General features: G+C 38.4%; 1 protein-coding gene across 3 annotated transcripts in view; it reads right to left on the reverse strand.

Annotated features, from left to right (window-relative positions):
* The window catches only part of FBN2 (fibrillin 2), a 152,688-nt gene extending 138,143 nt beyond the window's left edge, over positions 1–14,545 (reverse strand). For all 3 annotated transcript variants that reach the window (XM_088532677.1, XM_088532676.1, XM_088532675.1), the window contains exons 1-5: positions 14,313–14,545; positions 13,396–13,478; positions 9,643–9,741; positions 9,197–9,292; positions 6,859–6,954 (exon numbers count right to left, since the gene is read on the reverse strand). In XM_088532677.1, the coding sequence (XP_088388803.1) occupies positions 6,859–6,954; positions 9,197–9,292; positions 9,643–9,741; positions 13,396–13,478; positions 14,313–14,545 (607 nt within the window). The remainder of the gene's footprint in view (positions 1–6,858; positions 6,955–9,196; positions 9,293–9,642; positions 9,742–13,395; positions 13,479–14,312) is intronic.
* Positions 14,546–15,854: the final 1,309 nt, after the last annotated feature.

Raw genomic sequence — 15,854 nt, forward strand, 5'->3', positions numbered from 1 at the left:
GCAATGTTCAATAAACATTTTAAAAAACCTTGGTGTTGACTAATTTTCTTCTTTTCTTCTCATAAAATGTCACACATTTTCAATTATCCTGTCTCCTGAAGTACAAATCTCAACAGTCTTACATTATCTAAATAAAATGAGAAGGATGACCCTCTAGTTAAACATCAGACAGAGAGACAGGAAATTTGTTTGACTGCTAAGTCTGCAGAACTTTCCTGCTCAGCCTCCAACAAGTAGCACTCTTGCTGTGCTTCAGCCTGTCTGGGGGCAGGGAGAAGACAGTAAAATACTTCCTTTGTCTAGTTAGCTCTTCTGAGCAGCACCCACATGCAACCACCCACACACTTGTCCAATCCCACATAATGAACCTCTATTTCAGTGTTCTGTTTCTTTGTTCTTTTCTGTTTTACCTCCTCTACTGTTTATTTTAACACTTTCCATGAATATGCTTTTTGTTTCCCCTTGCCTGTTTCTCTTTGCTACTTAACTTCTCCAGCCTCTTCCAATCTGGAAGAAAATCTTTTTTCCCCTCTGTTGAATTTATGTCTATAAGATCACTGATGTTTTGCCTGCAGGGGGAGGGAGTCAGATGGAGACAGTGATGTCACACATATATTTTCTTATGCCATGTAACAAACCTGTATTTCAGTTGCATCCTCTGCCCCACACCATCATGTCCGGATTCCCTCCACATTCACTCTCCTCTACAACATCCTGTTTCTCTAGCAATGGAGCCCCTTCACTTGCTCTGTCTGGGACTCTTCAAGGAACATTTAAATTGTTCAGGCCACATTCCTGTAGGCATTGCAGAAATACTGCCGTGTACAGAGAATGGTTATTTAGTTAGGGTTAGTTAGTTAACTGCCCTTGCAGAGATCCTTACCTATGAAACCTGTAAGAATCGTGTAGGGGCAGTTTCAGAGTCACTGATTTCCTTCACCTATTATGAGGAGAGTCACTCAGCTCCTATGACAGACAGAAATGCCAAAATTCTGACAACCAAGAGGAAATGTGCCAACTCTCTTCCTTGGAATACCAACAATAATGTTGAGGCAAGTTAGATTAACAGTTGTTTTCCTGAAAAAAAAGCTAAAGGCTCCCCCCTTTCAAAAGTTCTTGCCTTTTATTCAGTTATTGTATTTCTACTTTTTTTTTTTTCGCTCTTTCTCACCTGCTCAAACTTACACTTTTTTGTTCCTCTAATGTTCCTCTTTTTTCTAAAGGATGGTCTTCCCAAGTCCTATATGCATTTCTACTCATTCCAGACCCTTTGATTCCCACCATATTTTATAAGTAAGTCAGCCAATAAAATACTCCGAACAGAGCAAGCAATGTAGTTCTTTCTCCTTCTGCATAGGATGAAGGAATCAAATTATTGAATCTTGTGTGTTTACAAATCAAAGATGAGAAGCTGACCACAAGACCATATTTGAAAAGAAATGCAAAAGTTCATACGAAATGAACCCTTATATCTATATGAACTCTTAAATATATATGCATATATATATGTATGTATGTACATATGTATGAGAAGAAGTAAGGCAGGCACTTGAAAGGTGTTCTGCTTTCTTGTTAAACCAGCAGCAAGTCTCAAGTTAAATACTGTAATCATGTCAGTCATTAGTAACTGCTCAGCCTCCTGTCTCCAGCCCGGAAATTAGTCTGCTAGGAGCCCTGATAGCTGAACAAGCAGTCACGTTTTATCATATAGCTGAGTCTGGGAGGCCAATCTGAAGGAAAGCTACATATGTTCTATATTAGGGAGAAAATACCTAATTTAAAATAACTTAATTTACAGAACAATAAAAAACATGCATTTAAAACATAGCAAGGTAAAACAGGACAAAAGAAAACAAAATCTTTTATAACTCTAAAGTGGCTTGCAAGGGAAGTTGCATATAGCCTTTTAATAAAGCACTACTAAACTCAGTTTAAAATTAAACTATACAAGCCCTTTTTACTGTCAAGTAAAATGAGGCACCTATTGCTATAAATAGATAAGGAAATCAGTGCCTTTTAAATCTTGTAAAACAAACTTGCTAGCCTAAAAGTATAGATTAAACTACTATTAACAGAATAACCATTTAAGATAACTTCTAAAGGTTTTTCAAGTATTTCAGCTCATGTAAAATATATAAAATACACATTTCCAATTATTATAAAAGAAATGCTTTACAGAGACACTCAAGCTTGCAGTCATCTCCATAAAAAGGCAGTAAGAGAACTGACTGCAGAGCAAAAAATAGAAGACTGACCATAGGGAAAAAAAAAATGAAGCCTTACCAAATCTTGTAATCTGATGTGTTAGCTTCTGTCTATTGAGCAATTTACACATAAAAGACAAACAAAAGCAACAATAACAACAACAAAAACTGGGACTTAGGGATGTGTGAAAAACAGAGAAGCTGCTTATTTGTTTCAAAAATATTTTCATTAGTAGCAGTAGAAAAATTAATCCTTCACTACAAGGTTATCACATTGAGACATTAGTGTTACAACATGGTACACTTTTGCTATTTAACCTGACAAGCACATTATCAAATATGCACAAATTATTTTACAAAATCGTAAAACCTTGCCCTCATTTGGCTTCCTCATTATTTAAAAAATGTCTAATAAGTTAAAAATACGTATGAATAGTTTGCCACTGTATATTACCAATTCACGTCATGATATTTTATTGCAGAATAAGCATGAATTATGACTGTAACTGAAGTTGTATAAGGATCACAAAGCCAGAACTTTGCTGACCTCACACATCTTTCTTCATTCATTTAATACATCTTTAATATCTTGATATTAGGATCAAGCTGAGGATCTAGCCTAAAAGACTAGGCAAAACTTTACAAAACTTCTGACCATGGTTGTAAGAGCTGTAGTATTTCTGTAATGGTAACAGAAGCAAATCCGACCTATTACCTCAAACCTAACCTAATTAAAATAACTCAGTCTTCAAATAATCATATAATGCAACTTAAAGCTCATATTACTGTAACACTTTATGTATCAGGTTTCTGTAAGCTACCTCTAAGTCTTGCAAAGATAACTAAAGAGTATGGGTGCCAAAATACTGGCCTTCAAATCAAGTAGGAAGCTTGAATTCTCTAAAGTTTCATAATGAATTGCAAAGAAAGACTGAAATGTTTTTATTTGTAAAACAGCAAAAATGCAGTTGCAGTACCTATAAGTACCAGAATCTCTTAGAAACAGAAATGTTTCAAGAACAGTCATCCTAATAAAAACTCCATCATGATGATCCATCATCATAACCAGAGTCCTTCTCCATTTGAGCTAAGTTTAAACTGCAAAAGAGCTTAATGTTATCCAACCCCTTCAGAATCCTCTAAAAATCCATCCTAAATGCACAGACATGCTGGCTAGAAGGCAGGTACCATTTTATCAAGCTGAGAGAGATTTCATGAAACAGCTGTAAAATATTACCAAACTTTCTAACAGACTGATATTTCTTTCCACATTAACCAAAACATATGAGAATTGACCCTTCAGTTCAACTTGCAAGAAGATACCGCAAAGAATAGGCTGGATGATAGCAAAACTAACTTAACAGTAATGAACAGAAGTCTATAACTGGTTTTAAGAATGAAAGCAACAAGCAATTAGAGACAAAGAATCAAATTCATCCTTTACATTTCTCTGTTGCTTGTGACATCTAGTGGGTATTCAAAACAAGCCTGAAACTGCAATCGGGAATTCCTGCTTCCCCAAGAGTCTGATTAATTTACTTATTTCCTTCATCATCGTGGAAATTTGTTTTCATTTTCACAATCAATAAATATCTAAAATGATGTAAGATACTTTCACAATTTTTATATTAGTTGGCACACTCTATCTCAGAGCAGAATTTGAAACACAGAACTTATATGGGATTCACTTCAGGAGCCATTTCCAAGAGCACGAAGTACAAAAAAGTGTTTGGGGGCAAAGTAAAAAGAAAAAATCATGTCTTGTTGCCTCTGGATAGAAAGTAGTGAGGTTGACATGTGCTCTAGACAAGGAAAGAACACTGGATGTCAAACATCTTGACTTTAACAAGGTGTGCAAGAGGACGTGGAACTTCTAGGGAGGGTCCAGCGTAGAGCAACAGAGGTGATTAAGGGACTGAAGAATCTATTGTATGAGGAAAGACTAAGCAAGCTGGGCCTGCTTAGCCTAGAGAACAGAACATTGAGAGGACATCTTATCAATATGTATAAATAACCCAAAGGGAAGATGTAGAGAAGATGGGGGCAAACTCTCCTCAGTGGTGGCCAGTGACAGGACAAAGGGTAACGTGTATAAATTAAAACACCAGAAGTTCCCTCTCCATATGAGGAAGAATGTCTTTCCTGTGAGGGTGACAGAGCCCTGGAACAGGCTGCCCAGAGATGTAGATTCTTCTTATCTGGAGATCTTCCAAACCAGCCTGGATGCCATCCTGTGTCATGTTATCTAGGTGTCCCCGTTGGAGCAGAGAGAATTGGACCAGATGATCTCCTTCCTTAAGGTCCCTTCCTTAACCTTAACCATTCTGTGATTATGACACAATCTCACATAGAGAGACTGTGATGGGGAAGATGGAGGCTGGATAAGTGAATACAGTCAATGGAAATTGGCTGGGCTCAAAGAGTTGTGAGCAGTGCTGCAAAGCCAAGCTAGTGCAGTCTCTTAGGGATTAAGACCACTGCCAATGACTATTTGTCTTCATTAACAATCTGGATGAGTGCACCCTTCGCAAGCTAGCAGAGGATGCCGAATTGGGGGTAGCAGCGAACATGCAAGAAGGCAGGGATGCTATTCAGAGGGACTAGGGCAAGTCACAGAAGTGGGCTGACAGGACCATCATCATAAGGTTTAGCAAAAGCAAATGAAAAGTCTAGCATCTGGAATGGGACCCCCATTTGCAACAATATAGACTGGCGTCCACCACCTAGAAAGCAGCTCTCCGGTAAAGGATTATGGAGGCCTTCACAGAGAGCAAGTAAAACACAAATAGGCAACGAGTCATTGCAGCAAAGGCAGCCAAATGCATCCTGAACTGAATCAATAAGGGGGCAGGCAGCAGGTCAAGAGAAATGATCCTTCCCCTCTACTTTGTACCTTCAAGACTGCATCTTGAGTACTGTGTCCTGATTGGGACTCTCTCATCAAAAAGAAGAAAATATATATGGACATACTAAGGCAAGTCTATGGAGAACCACCAAGCTGGTCTGGGACTACAACTACGGCTCATATATATATGACTATGACTCACAAGTTAGTTGACCTGTGAAGAGAAGCTCACAGAAATCAGTTTGTCAAGCCATGAGAAGAGATTACTTTTTTTGCTGTTGAAAACTATGGAAAAAAGGAGGTAGATTCTTCTTGGAGGATCACAACAATAGGACAAGAGACAACTCACATGAGTTTAAACATGAAAGATTCTGAATAGGAATCAGAGAAAATGTTTTATCTTAAGGGTGGGCAAACACAGGAACAGGTGGCCAGAGAGGTTGTGGAACTGCCATGCATGGAGCAGTTCAAGACTCAACTGGAGATGGCCCTAAGAAACCTGGTCTGACCAGACCTGATTTGAGCATGGGTTGGACTAAATGTCTCTGGAAGCCCCTTTCAACTTAAAATATTCTATAATTCTAAGAAGTCTATTTCCACTCTGACTGGATGTCTTTTCCACTGCTGATGTGAAATAAGAATGTGATGTTAGATGAAGATGCTACATTTTGTTTTCTGTTAATGTAAATGAGCCTCATTTTTTAGATACTGACAATCTGAATATTTTAACAGAGTAAAATAACAATGTACACTTGTATTCCACATTTCACACCCTATCACTCTGTTCTTCAGGATCCTTTTGGATCAGAACCTATACTTGCAAATGCACCAAACTGGAGAAAGGCAAAGAATACTATTTCTGCTAAACTCTTCAGAATCAGCATTGATTATGTGTGACAGCTACATACTAAAGGACATACAATTCTTACTATTGTTTTGAAAACAATCCACGCTTTATCTATTTGTTAAAAATCCATTCTAATTAGACATTCTAATACATTCTGTATGTAATGTTGAGTGGTTCTAGACTGCTGTTTTTCTGAAGTACTCCTGGTTTCAAACTACAGAAAAGCAAGAAGCAAAATTTTTTGAGAGTTACATCAGATTTATTCTAAATCATTACATATGGACATAGTACCTTGAATATTTGTATGGTAGACCTATCAATATTAAAAAAAAAGTAATTAAAAGCGACTTTGTCCGTATCTGTATGCTCATAATAAAGAAGGCTGACATTTTTCAATAAAATTTTAAAATCATATACTAATTTAACCCATCATTCATAAAAAAGCAATTTAAGTAAAGCCATGTTTAAAATTGTTTCCGAAATAGGAATGGTTCTAGGAACTGATCTCAGGTATAGTGGTAATAGGTTCTCTCCCCCTAGCTCTTCTCTTACTTGCTCCTCTAAGATACAATTAGCCAGAAAGATAACTTCTCAAGATTCTCTTGAGAAAATGGCATTATGTGAAACAAAAAACAATTCTTCTTTTGGCTACACTTATGTAATTCTAATGCAATGAGTAATTTTGCCCAAATAATTGAGAGCATTTTTACACACATTACCTATCACACAAACAGAATACACAGCCTAAACTAGTTCAACTTCCTATCAACTGTGGCATCTCTTTTACTTGTCAATCTGACCTGTTGCTGCCAGAAGACATTATCTAAAAATCTAAATAATAAATGGCTTGCCGGAAGCCTATTTACTCTGCTGGAAAATGCAGTGCACAAAATATCTGTGTGCAGCACACACTATTTTACAGCACACCTAGACATAACTTCCTTTCTTTGCATTTCTGTTACCTCTTTCACACTGAGGACCAGTAAATCCATAGACACATGCACAGCGATTAGGACCAATGCATCGTCCCCCATTCTGGCAGCCACTTTCACAGACAGCTATCAGGCAGGGAAAGAAAAAAAGAAAAAGTTAATTTCATTATGACATTTCAAAGATTTTTGAATGTGGTATTCACAAATCATTTTTTTCCTCAAGTGCTCTAACTCTTTCTGGACCTTAAGATTAAACTGGTCTCCTTATCCACCAGCAATATACATCAGCAACAATAATGACTCTTAAGGTCAAATTCCAGTAGCAGTTGCACCTGTTTAAAAATACACTTAAGCTAAGCATCTGCTAAGAAGCTTTGGTGAATATGATGAATTAAACAGCTGCTTGCAAGAAAAATTAGACAGTTGTACACCCCTAATCACAATCATAAGCATTTGTATCTGCCACTGAAATCCAAAACTATAAACTCAAGCATACATTTAATTTTTGTTAAAGCTACTCAGTCACAACAACAGCAAACCAATCAAGAAAGGAGAATAAAAATGGCACAGTGTACATGAATTCTAACAGGCAAACCATACACACATAATTCAGTTCTCAATAGATACTGCTGGCCAGAAGAAGGGGTGTTTAGGGCAAGGGTAAAGAATCACCAATTTAGCATACCTTTAAGTACCATCATAAACTACCTTTCCTAAAAGATTCTAACCAAAACATTTTCTTGGTGTAGACAGACGGTATATACAGATACAAATGATAACTGTCTCCTATAGTCCTGTGAATTAACACATATTATTTGTCTGTGGTGTGAATTAAGCATCCAGTACCCTTCAAAAGGCACTAAAATTTTGTGAATTTGTATACTTTAACAGAGTAATTCCTAACTTCCTTGCAAAACGGAGATGATATTGCACCTATTCCTTTAGGCAAAATTTTACTTTTTATGTCAAAAAGAATTTTCACGAAGCCTCTAGGAGAGAAAGAGAAACAAATTTCTTTGGTTATTTTGAAAAAAAAATAATTTTTAGAAGTTCTCTAATCAATTCTATCTATCTTCAGGCTCTTTGCTTCCAGGCAGCCTTGTTCAGAATTAGAATAAATTACAAACCAATGTGTCTCACCTAAAAGATGGTTCCACTCTCTTTAAGTTGATCTGAGCAACAGCAAAGAGTCTTTTTGTCTAAAAGATTCTAGGTTGCTTTACTAATCAGGTCTCCCCACATTAAAAATGGGGCTTATAAAGTATTTGAGCACTCAGCATGGAAAAAGTCAGGAAAATAGCGATGATAAAGCCTTCAAAATGGAAGAAAAAAAAAAAAAAGCATACATTCCTTCATGTAGGGCAATGGGAACCATAAAAACATGCTGTTATCTGGAAACGCGATAAAGCCTTACTTTGTATCAAGAACTGTAAAAATGAATTATATTTTCCTGATAATTCAAGTCTTATGTATGAAAAAAGATACTTCTTACATTACTAAATTAATAGGCAGGACACTTGAATTTTTTGAGTTTAGCTATAGTAGATTCAAGAAAAAAAATCATTTTAGTAAAATAAACAAAAACGTATTTATATTTTTTTCAGATGCTAAAATCCATACTGCATCTAAAATTCAAATTCTCAATCATACTTGAAGCATTAACTATTTTATACACTTACAACAATTATGAGAGTTTGAGCAGGTTTAGGGTCAATGTTTAAAGATTCAAACCTCAAAACCTCCTTTATTCACAGGGGCTGAAACCATTCTGGTTTTGACCTTACCCTTTAAAATGAGCAGAAAAGGTCTAGCAGCACTTAAAAGTAAATCTGGTTGTTACTATACTCACAATTTAGAGTTTCAGTTATTATTTAAAATTTGAGTGAATTTCATCATGATAGAAATAAATCCAGACAAGACCTCTCTCTCTCTCCAGGGTCTGTGAAAATGACTCAGACAAAAAGATGTTCTACATGGTCTGTATGTTCTTTGCAAGGCCACCTTTATTTCCGTATTTTTCTTTCAGACTATCACAAGCAATTACTTTCTCAGATAATTAGTAACTAGTTGCCCTACAAATATGCTAAGTCCTTCAGTCTTCCTTCATCTCTGCGGTCTTTAGTCATTTTATTGTTAATTAAATGTGCATACTTTGTAACACTGTCCTGTGATAGATAGAGCTATGCAAATAACTGGCTTCTTAGCTTGCCTGTCAAACCCCAAAAAGCATCCAAAAGCTTGAACTGAAGCACTTCTATTACTCATTCAAATACAAAACAAAACAAAAAAAAAAAAAGCAAACAAACAAACAAACAAAATGCCTTGAGTTTACACTGCTCTGTTGATAAGTGACAAGAAAGTTACTTACGCTGCCCGCAGTAAGTTCCAATGTAGCCCTTCTGGCACTGACACTGATCATCTGAACAAGTACCACCGTTCATGCACCTGATACTGCACTTTTGCGCTATGGCAGAACCCAGACAGAGATACACACGTTAAAATGTGAATTACGTACCAGGAAGCAAACACAGATAATACCCATACATAAGCTATTTACATGCATATATTTAAACAGGATTACTTCCTTAAACATTTTTTTCTTTCTGTCACAAAGAGTAGGCATGCACATGTGGATATTAATCTCTAACAGTGGCATATCTTATATGGGTATATTAAAATATAGATTGCACATATGGATGCAATAATGGCAAGTTTTTTAAAAAAGTTTTTACAAAGATGTTATCTTTAAGTGGAAACATAAAGAAAGTTACTTAAAAATAAATCTCTGATGAAAAGAAACATAGTAAGTCTTACTAGATTTTGATCCACAGGTAGGTGATATTTGTCCACTTGCACAAGTACACATGTTAGGCCGGGAGCAAAATCCATCACCACAGCTATTTCTACAAATCGCTGAGCAAGAACACATGTAAAAAGACAATGACTAACAATGCCCTCATTTATAAGTCCTAGGAAAAAAAAAGTTAACAGCTTCTCTTTAAAAAACAAAAGACTATACAATTCAAAAGAAAACAAAAAATCCTTAGTTCACATCTAATAGAGACATCTAACAGATACATGCAGAAGTAGTAAGTTAGGTAAAGCAAACTGAATTTTAGTACAGTTGGTATCTGTGGTATATTTAAAGAGAAGCGGAATATGGTTTAAAAACAGGTAATTTACTCCATTCTTAATTAGAAATGTCAGCTGTTAGGCAATGTAAAAGTTTTAAAATTACAGATTTTAGATCACAAGCTCTATATAAAACATTAGCAAGAATCTGAGTTTTGAATGAATATATACAGTACGACTCTTAAATCTCAGTTTACAGCACAGCTTTTTTTTTTTTTTATGGCTATTTTAGAAATATTTTAAGAGGCTTTTTTTTTTTCTTTTCCCCCAAGATTAACCATCATGTAGACAAAGTTGTCCTGAGGTAAGTCAATGTCCAAATGCAGGGCTTGACAGATTTTGTGCAGTTTCCCTAAATACAGTTTTCTGTACTCAAATATTTCCTCATTATAATTTAGATGCTGGTTTTATCAAGTTCTCAGGGAAGCCTCTCCACAGCACGTAATGCATGCCCAATGCGTGTGCTATTCTGCCGTCATTCAATGCCTTGTGCAGCACCTTCCCTCCTCGCTCCCTTCCTAGGGAGTTCCAGTGTAGAAAGCAATTACATGGCCAGGAAAGAGTTAAGTGCTAAATCCTTACTCTGAATGAGATCCAATGAGCACATCTAAGTAATCTGGTGGATTATGCTCCAAAACACACTGAGAGCTTCAAGAATCGGTACAACTCAGAGGATTCTCTAACATATGCATCGTGCAAGAAGCACATGGAAAAGCAAGAAGCACAGTTCCTTTGTGAATAACTCTGGAGTTTTAAGAGAATTAAATAATTTCAAAGTGCATCTCCTCAGATTCTGGTTGTCACAAGAGAAACAAATTCCTCCTGTAGAAAAATTGCCAAGAAAATGCCAAGTTCTTAAAATACCTGTCCACTAACCAAACAGAGACAACACCGTTCCCATAATGCTCACACCCTACTTCTGACTTAGAAAAAGTAAATGAGATCTGCCTCTCACATGGAAGCAACCATTTTGTTCCATTAGAGAAGTTTAAATATGTGTCCTTCAAAATTTCCATGCTCCTTTTCATTCTTTCCTCACTAAACCAGAAGCTCTTTTACTGATGCTGAACATGATAAAACTAGACAAGATTTTGTAAACTCCCTGAAATTGAATGTCCTATTTTCTTTATCAAAGAGGAACTTTGGTAAATGCTACAGGGATTTATCAAGGGCATCAAAAAGATGCAACATGGATCTCCTACATTTGTCATTAAATTTCTCAATGACTACCTCCTAAATGCTAATGGCAAAAGAGGTTTGAGCGGCTTTACTATTTAGCTGAAATTAGACATATTGCTGACAGATGTGAAATGATTTTCCCTTAGCTGACTCAAAAGCAAGAGACTGGAATCTGATTTGGAGCACAAGACAAACACAGAGAATTGGTGTTATTTCCCTTATGTCACTACCCAGTTCCTCCTAGGATGGACTGAAATCTCCTGATTCATATGAGGGCTACATTACATGCTTTTGTCGGTTCATTATCTGTTGGAGCAGAACTCTTTTATCAACAGAAAGTCCTACAACACATGTATACTTAAAACATGCTTCTTCCAGTACAGTTTATTTTGTTTAAGGGAAAAAAGTAAACTCAGGCAGACCTTGTGTTTTAGATAACTGATGCTTTCAGTCATAAGACCACCTGCAGTTGTTATCACCTCATCAGCTCAAAACACTATAAAGTAAGAATGGAATCTTGTTGATCTACTACTAGTTCTCAGACATCACTCCATGAAATAATACTTTAAATCATCAATTACAATCTATATTAATCATCTCATTGAGAAGTTTCCTAACTTGGCCATCAATCATCCTCTGCTGGAGGCTTTATCTGGTAAAACAACTCTAGAAGAACCATCCTCTTAATGAAAGTTTCACATGAGCATAGAATTTCATGCTCTTAGACATTCATGTTAAGCAGAATTTGGAAAACATCTAAACCAATCTCACTGTTGTTTTGGCCAAATTACTCACTTTTGAAGCTGTTGAGAGAACTACCACTAAGCTCCACTATTTTAAAAGGGATAAAAATGGTGTCCTTGGGCACACAAATTAATAGCAAGTCAAAGGTTATTCCAGATGGGGAGAAATCTGAGCACAATCTCTTTCTCAGGCATTATGAGACAGTATTTAAAGATGATTAATAGGATTTTCAAAAGCCCCTAAATCACTCTTTCTCCCTGATTTCCAACAAGTTAGATATCTTGCTGAATTTGAAAAGCCTGTTACATACTAGTGGAATATTTAGGCGACACAAATCCATTTAAAAACTCAGAGGCTCTACAGTGAAGTACTCCAGATGTGGCCTCACCAGGGCTGAGTAAATATGGAAGATAGGATAAACATAGAATTGTACATTCTGAGGGGTTCCTATTACTCCACAGTGGTTTTAATACTGCCATCCTACTCCATATTCCATAGCCATATTCCAAGCAGAGGCTTGGAAATACCAAGGTCAACCTTAGATGAAAAGAGATACCTAATACAATCACAAGGAGTATTAGCAAGGCTTATTTTGCCATGTAAAAGGAAGAGATGTGCAGAGGCCAACAGTCACCTCTAGGTTAAGCAAATTTTGGCTTTCCTCTCATTCCTTCCCTAGGTTAGTCTGGGATGTCTGTAATATTTCATCAAACAAATTTTAAAGAATTTAACTGCTTATTCAAAAGGCAGTATAATTTAGAAACTAAATTCCCAAGTTGAATATACTAGAAAAGAAATGGAGAAAGGATAAGATAAATAAGTATTGTCTTGCACTAAAATTCAAGTAATATAAAAAGCATGCATGCATGCAGAATAGCTTTTATAGGTAGAAATTCTAACGTAATTTTATGTTTCCTTTCTAGGTAGACAAAGTTTTCTAAGTGGGGTATTCAGTAGATTTCACTTTCTTGCCAAGCCATGTCAACAGCCAGATCTGTCAGCACAGTGTTTATTATGACCAGGCAGTAATCACAGTCTACATGCTTTGTAGCTATTAAAACACAACTAAAAATGACAGGTAAGCACCCCAGATGTGAAAAACTTTTCCATTTGATTGTAGTTCTAAGACTACCACAGAAGTTTCATCAAACTTCAGATCTCATTTTCTTTGTACCAAAATGCTTCAGTTTTTTCTCCTGTTAATTTTGTTGATTATTTGATTAATGGAAAGATTTTTACTTCCCACTCCTCAACTTTTTAACTAAACAAACACACCAAACAAAATACAAGAATATGCCAATCTTCCAGTTACAGGAAATGTGGGCCAGTACACCTATCATTTCCTTTTTCCTTTTTTTTCTTTTTTCTTTTTTTTTTAATAATCCAAAAGACTACTTAATTACAAGATGAATTCTCTTTTCTCATGGTAAATAGAGCAGTAACACAAAGAAGAAGAATATTTACTTTTATTATTACTCCTAGGACAGTAAAACTTAAAAGTCAGACACTTACGAACAATACACTGATTTCCTCCAGGGAGCGTTTTCCATCCAGGGCAACAGTATGAATGGAATCTAGAGCCACACACATTTGGCCTGTCACACAGACACACAAATAAACAAGCATACAAAAATGTAAGTCAACATAAACAGAATCCGAAGTTTCAAATAGACAAGAGGGAAAAAATCTACTAGCCACATGAAACAGACAAAATGGTATTGCAAAGATCCCTTAAAAAAACTCCTCCTTCCCAGAGGAACAAAGTCTTTCTCTAGTTTAAGAAGTTCTAAGCCATTTTATTTTATATTAGTTTAACTGTTTAAAGAGGGGAGGCAGGACAGGCAACAATAGGCCACATTCATCCCTGGTGGAACTAATGACGATACACAAGGGCTGAGTTTGGCTCTGCATTCATATATACTCTCAAAAGTCTTACTAAAAAAATGGCTTTCTACTGCAATGACACAAGGCAAGAGGGATGTCTGGCCATAAAGACGAATATACTATTTTAAATCACCCCAAACTCACCACACCATGGAGAAAACACATTTTCTGCATAGTTTCTCAGCAGAAAATAATTAAACACAACACTTAATACCCAAAGCAAAGCTTATGTCAAAGTTACTTCATATTGTAATATTTTTCACTAAGATACTCAAATAAGAAACGGGGGTATTTGTTAACTTATGCTCATACTCTGCTACATGCAAATAAATGACCGCTTTGACTGCAGTCGTGCTGTCTCAAGGGCTCTGTTTCACAGCTGCGGACAAAACGCGGAATTTAGGTAGCTCCCTTTCCTCGCTCGTAACCTGGCCGAGAACACAGCGTGTGCGCGGGGCAAACACGAAAGGCGCGGGAGCGGCGCGCAGGCGGGGGAGCCGCGCGGCGCGAGGCTGCGGTGAGAGGCTCCGCGCGGCGTTTCCTACCCGCGCAGCACGTCGTGCTGTCCTCGGCGGCGGACGCGGGCGGCGGCGCTGCCTGCCCCGGGCTCCCGATACTCGGCGGCCGCGTAGCTGCCGCCCGCTCCTCCTGCAGGGCGGACCTGCTGCCGCTGCTGCGGCTGCTGCTTTTGTTGCGCGGCTGCTCCGTGCGCGCAGAGCGCTACGCAGCCCAGCCATAGGAAACAGGGCTGCACGCAGAGCCACGGCCGTCTGCCCATCCTTGCAGCTGGCCCGATGGAAAACGGAGCACGAGGAGGGCACAGGGGGAAGGGAAAAGGGCGCCTTCGCTCCTGCACCGCTTTCTGTGAGCGGCGCTCGGCGGCCGGGGGCTGCGGGCGCCCGTCCCTCTGCTCCGCTCCCTCTTCTCGGGAGGGCTTCAGCAGGCGAAGCTCTTTCTTCTCTCCTGCCCTGCCGCGGAAGCCTTCAGCAGGACGCGGTGAGACCAGCCGCGGGGTCCACGTTGCATCCCCCCTTCTCTCTCTCTCCAACGAGGGGACAAAGATTTAAAAAGAAAGAAAGAAAAAAGTTGATTTGGGATTTTCTCCCTCTCCTCCCCAAAAAAGAAAAGAAAAGAAAAGTAGACCCGCGTTGAATTTCCCGATTAAAAAAAGAAGAATTAAATAATCAACAATTAACAATAACTACGGCCAGAAAAAAAAAATGTACCGAGATGGACTAAGAGGAGCGCAAAAATCCCTGCCAAGTAGGAGAGGGAGGTTTTAGAGCTGGCCGCGGTGCGGGGGACGCGAGGCGGCAGGGGCGGGACGGGGCCTCCCTCCCTCCCGCTGCCGCGGGCCCGCGCCGGGGGCGGGCGCCGAGATCGCCCCGGTCCCCGCGGGGCGGCGGGGCCGCAGGTGGAGCCGGAGCGGCGGGCAGGGCCGCCCTTCCCGCCCCGCGCCCCGGGATGCGGCCTTTGGTGCTGGGGCTCGGGGCGAGCAGGAGACCCCCACCGCTGGTCTGGGTCCACCAAACAGAGGCGTGTTAAGCATGCCAGGTTTTGGGTTCTAAATCATTTCTATCCCGGCACTGACTTCCCCCCCCTCCCCCCCATTTTTTTTTTTTTTTTGGTCAGAACATTGGTCACTTCTTTCAAATTGCCTGTGTGACACCAAGGGTCTGAACTGTAGTTGCGTGCAGTCTACTAGCCAGGTTGCTTTGTGAGGTTCAGACCCTTAAAAACTGTGCTTGGTTTTGTTATTTCTTTCTGAATATATACCTTAAGAATGCTATATATATACATATATAGTTTGGGTAATTTTATCCTTACTTACTTTGGCTCTAAATCAATCCAATGCCTTTATCTAGATGTGAGGGATAATGAGCCACCAGTAAAAAAAAAGGAGCAAATTAAAGCGATGGAGACATTCATTCAGATAACACCAGGACACAATCTGTTTTCATCTACAATGATTTCTCACTTTGAATTACTGCTATACCTTTGAGCATCTCACCATACTGTGCCAACCATGAGTCTTGGTTTTTTGTTTGTTTGCTTTTTTAAACTTTGCATGCATATTATTTGGCACT

This window comes from Tinamus guttatus, unplaced genomic scaffold (assembly GCF_059628265.1).
Source record: "Tinamus guttatus ecotype Peru unplaced genomic scaffold, ASM5962826v1 Tinamus_guttatus_pri_ptg000464l, whole genome shotgun sequence".
Taxonomy (NCBI): Eukaryota; Metazoa; Chordata; class Aves; order Tinamiformes; family Tinamidae; genus Tinamus; species Tinamus guttatus.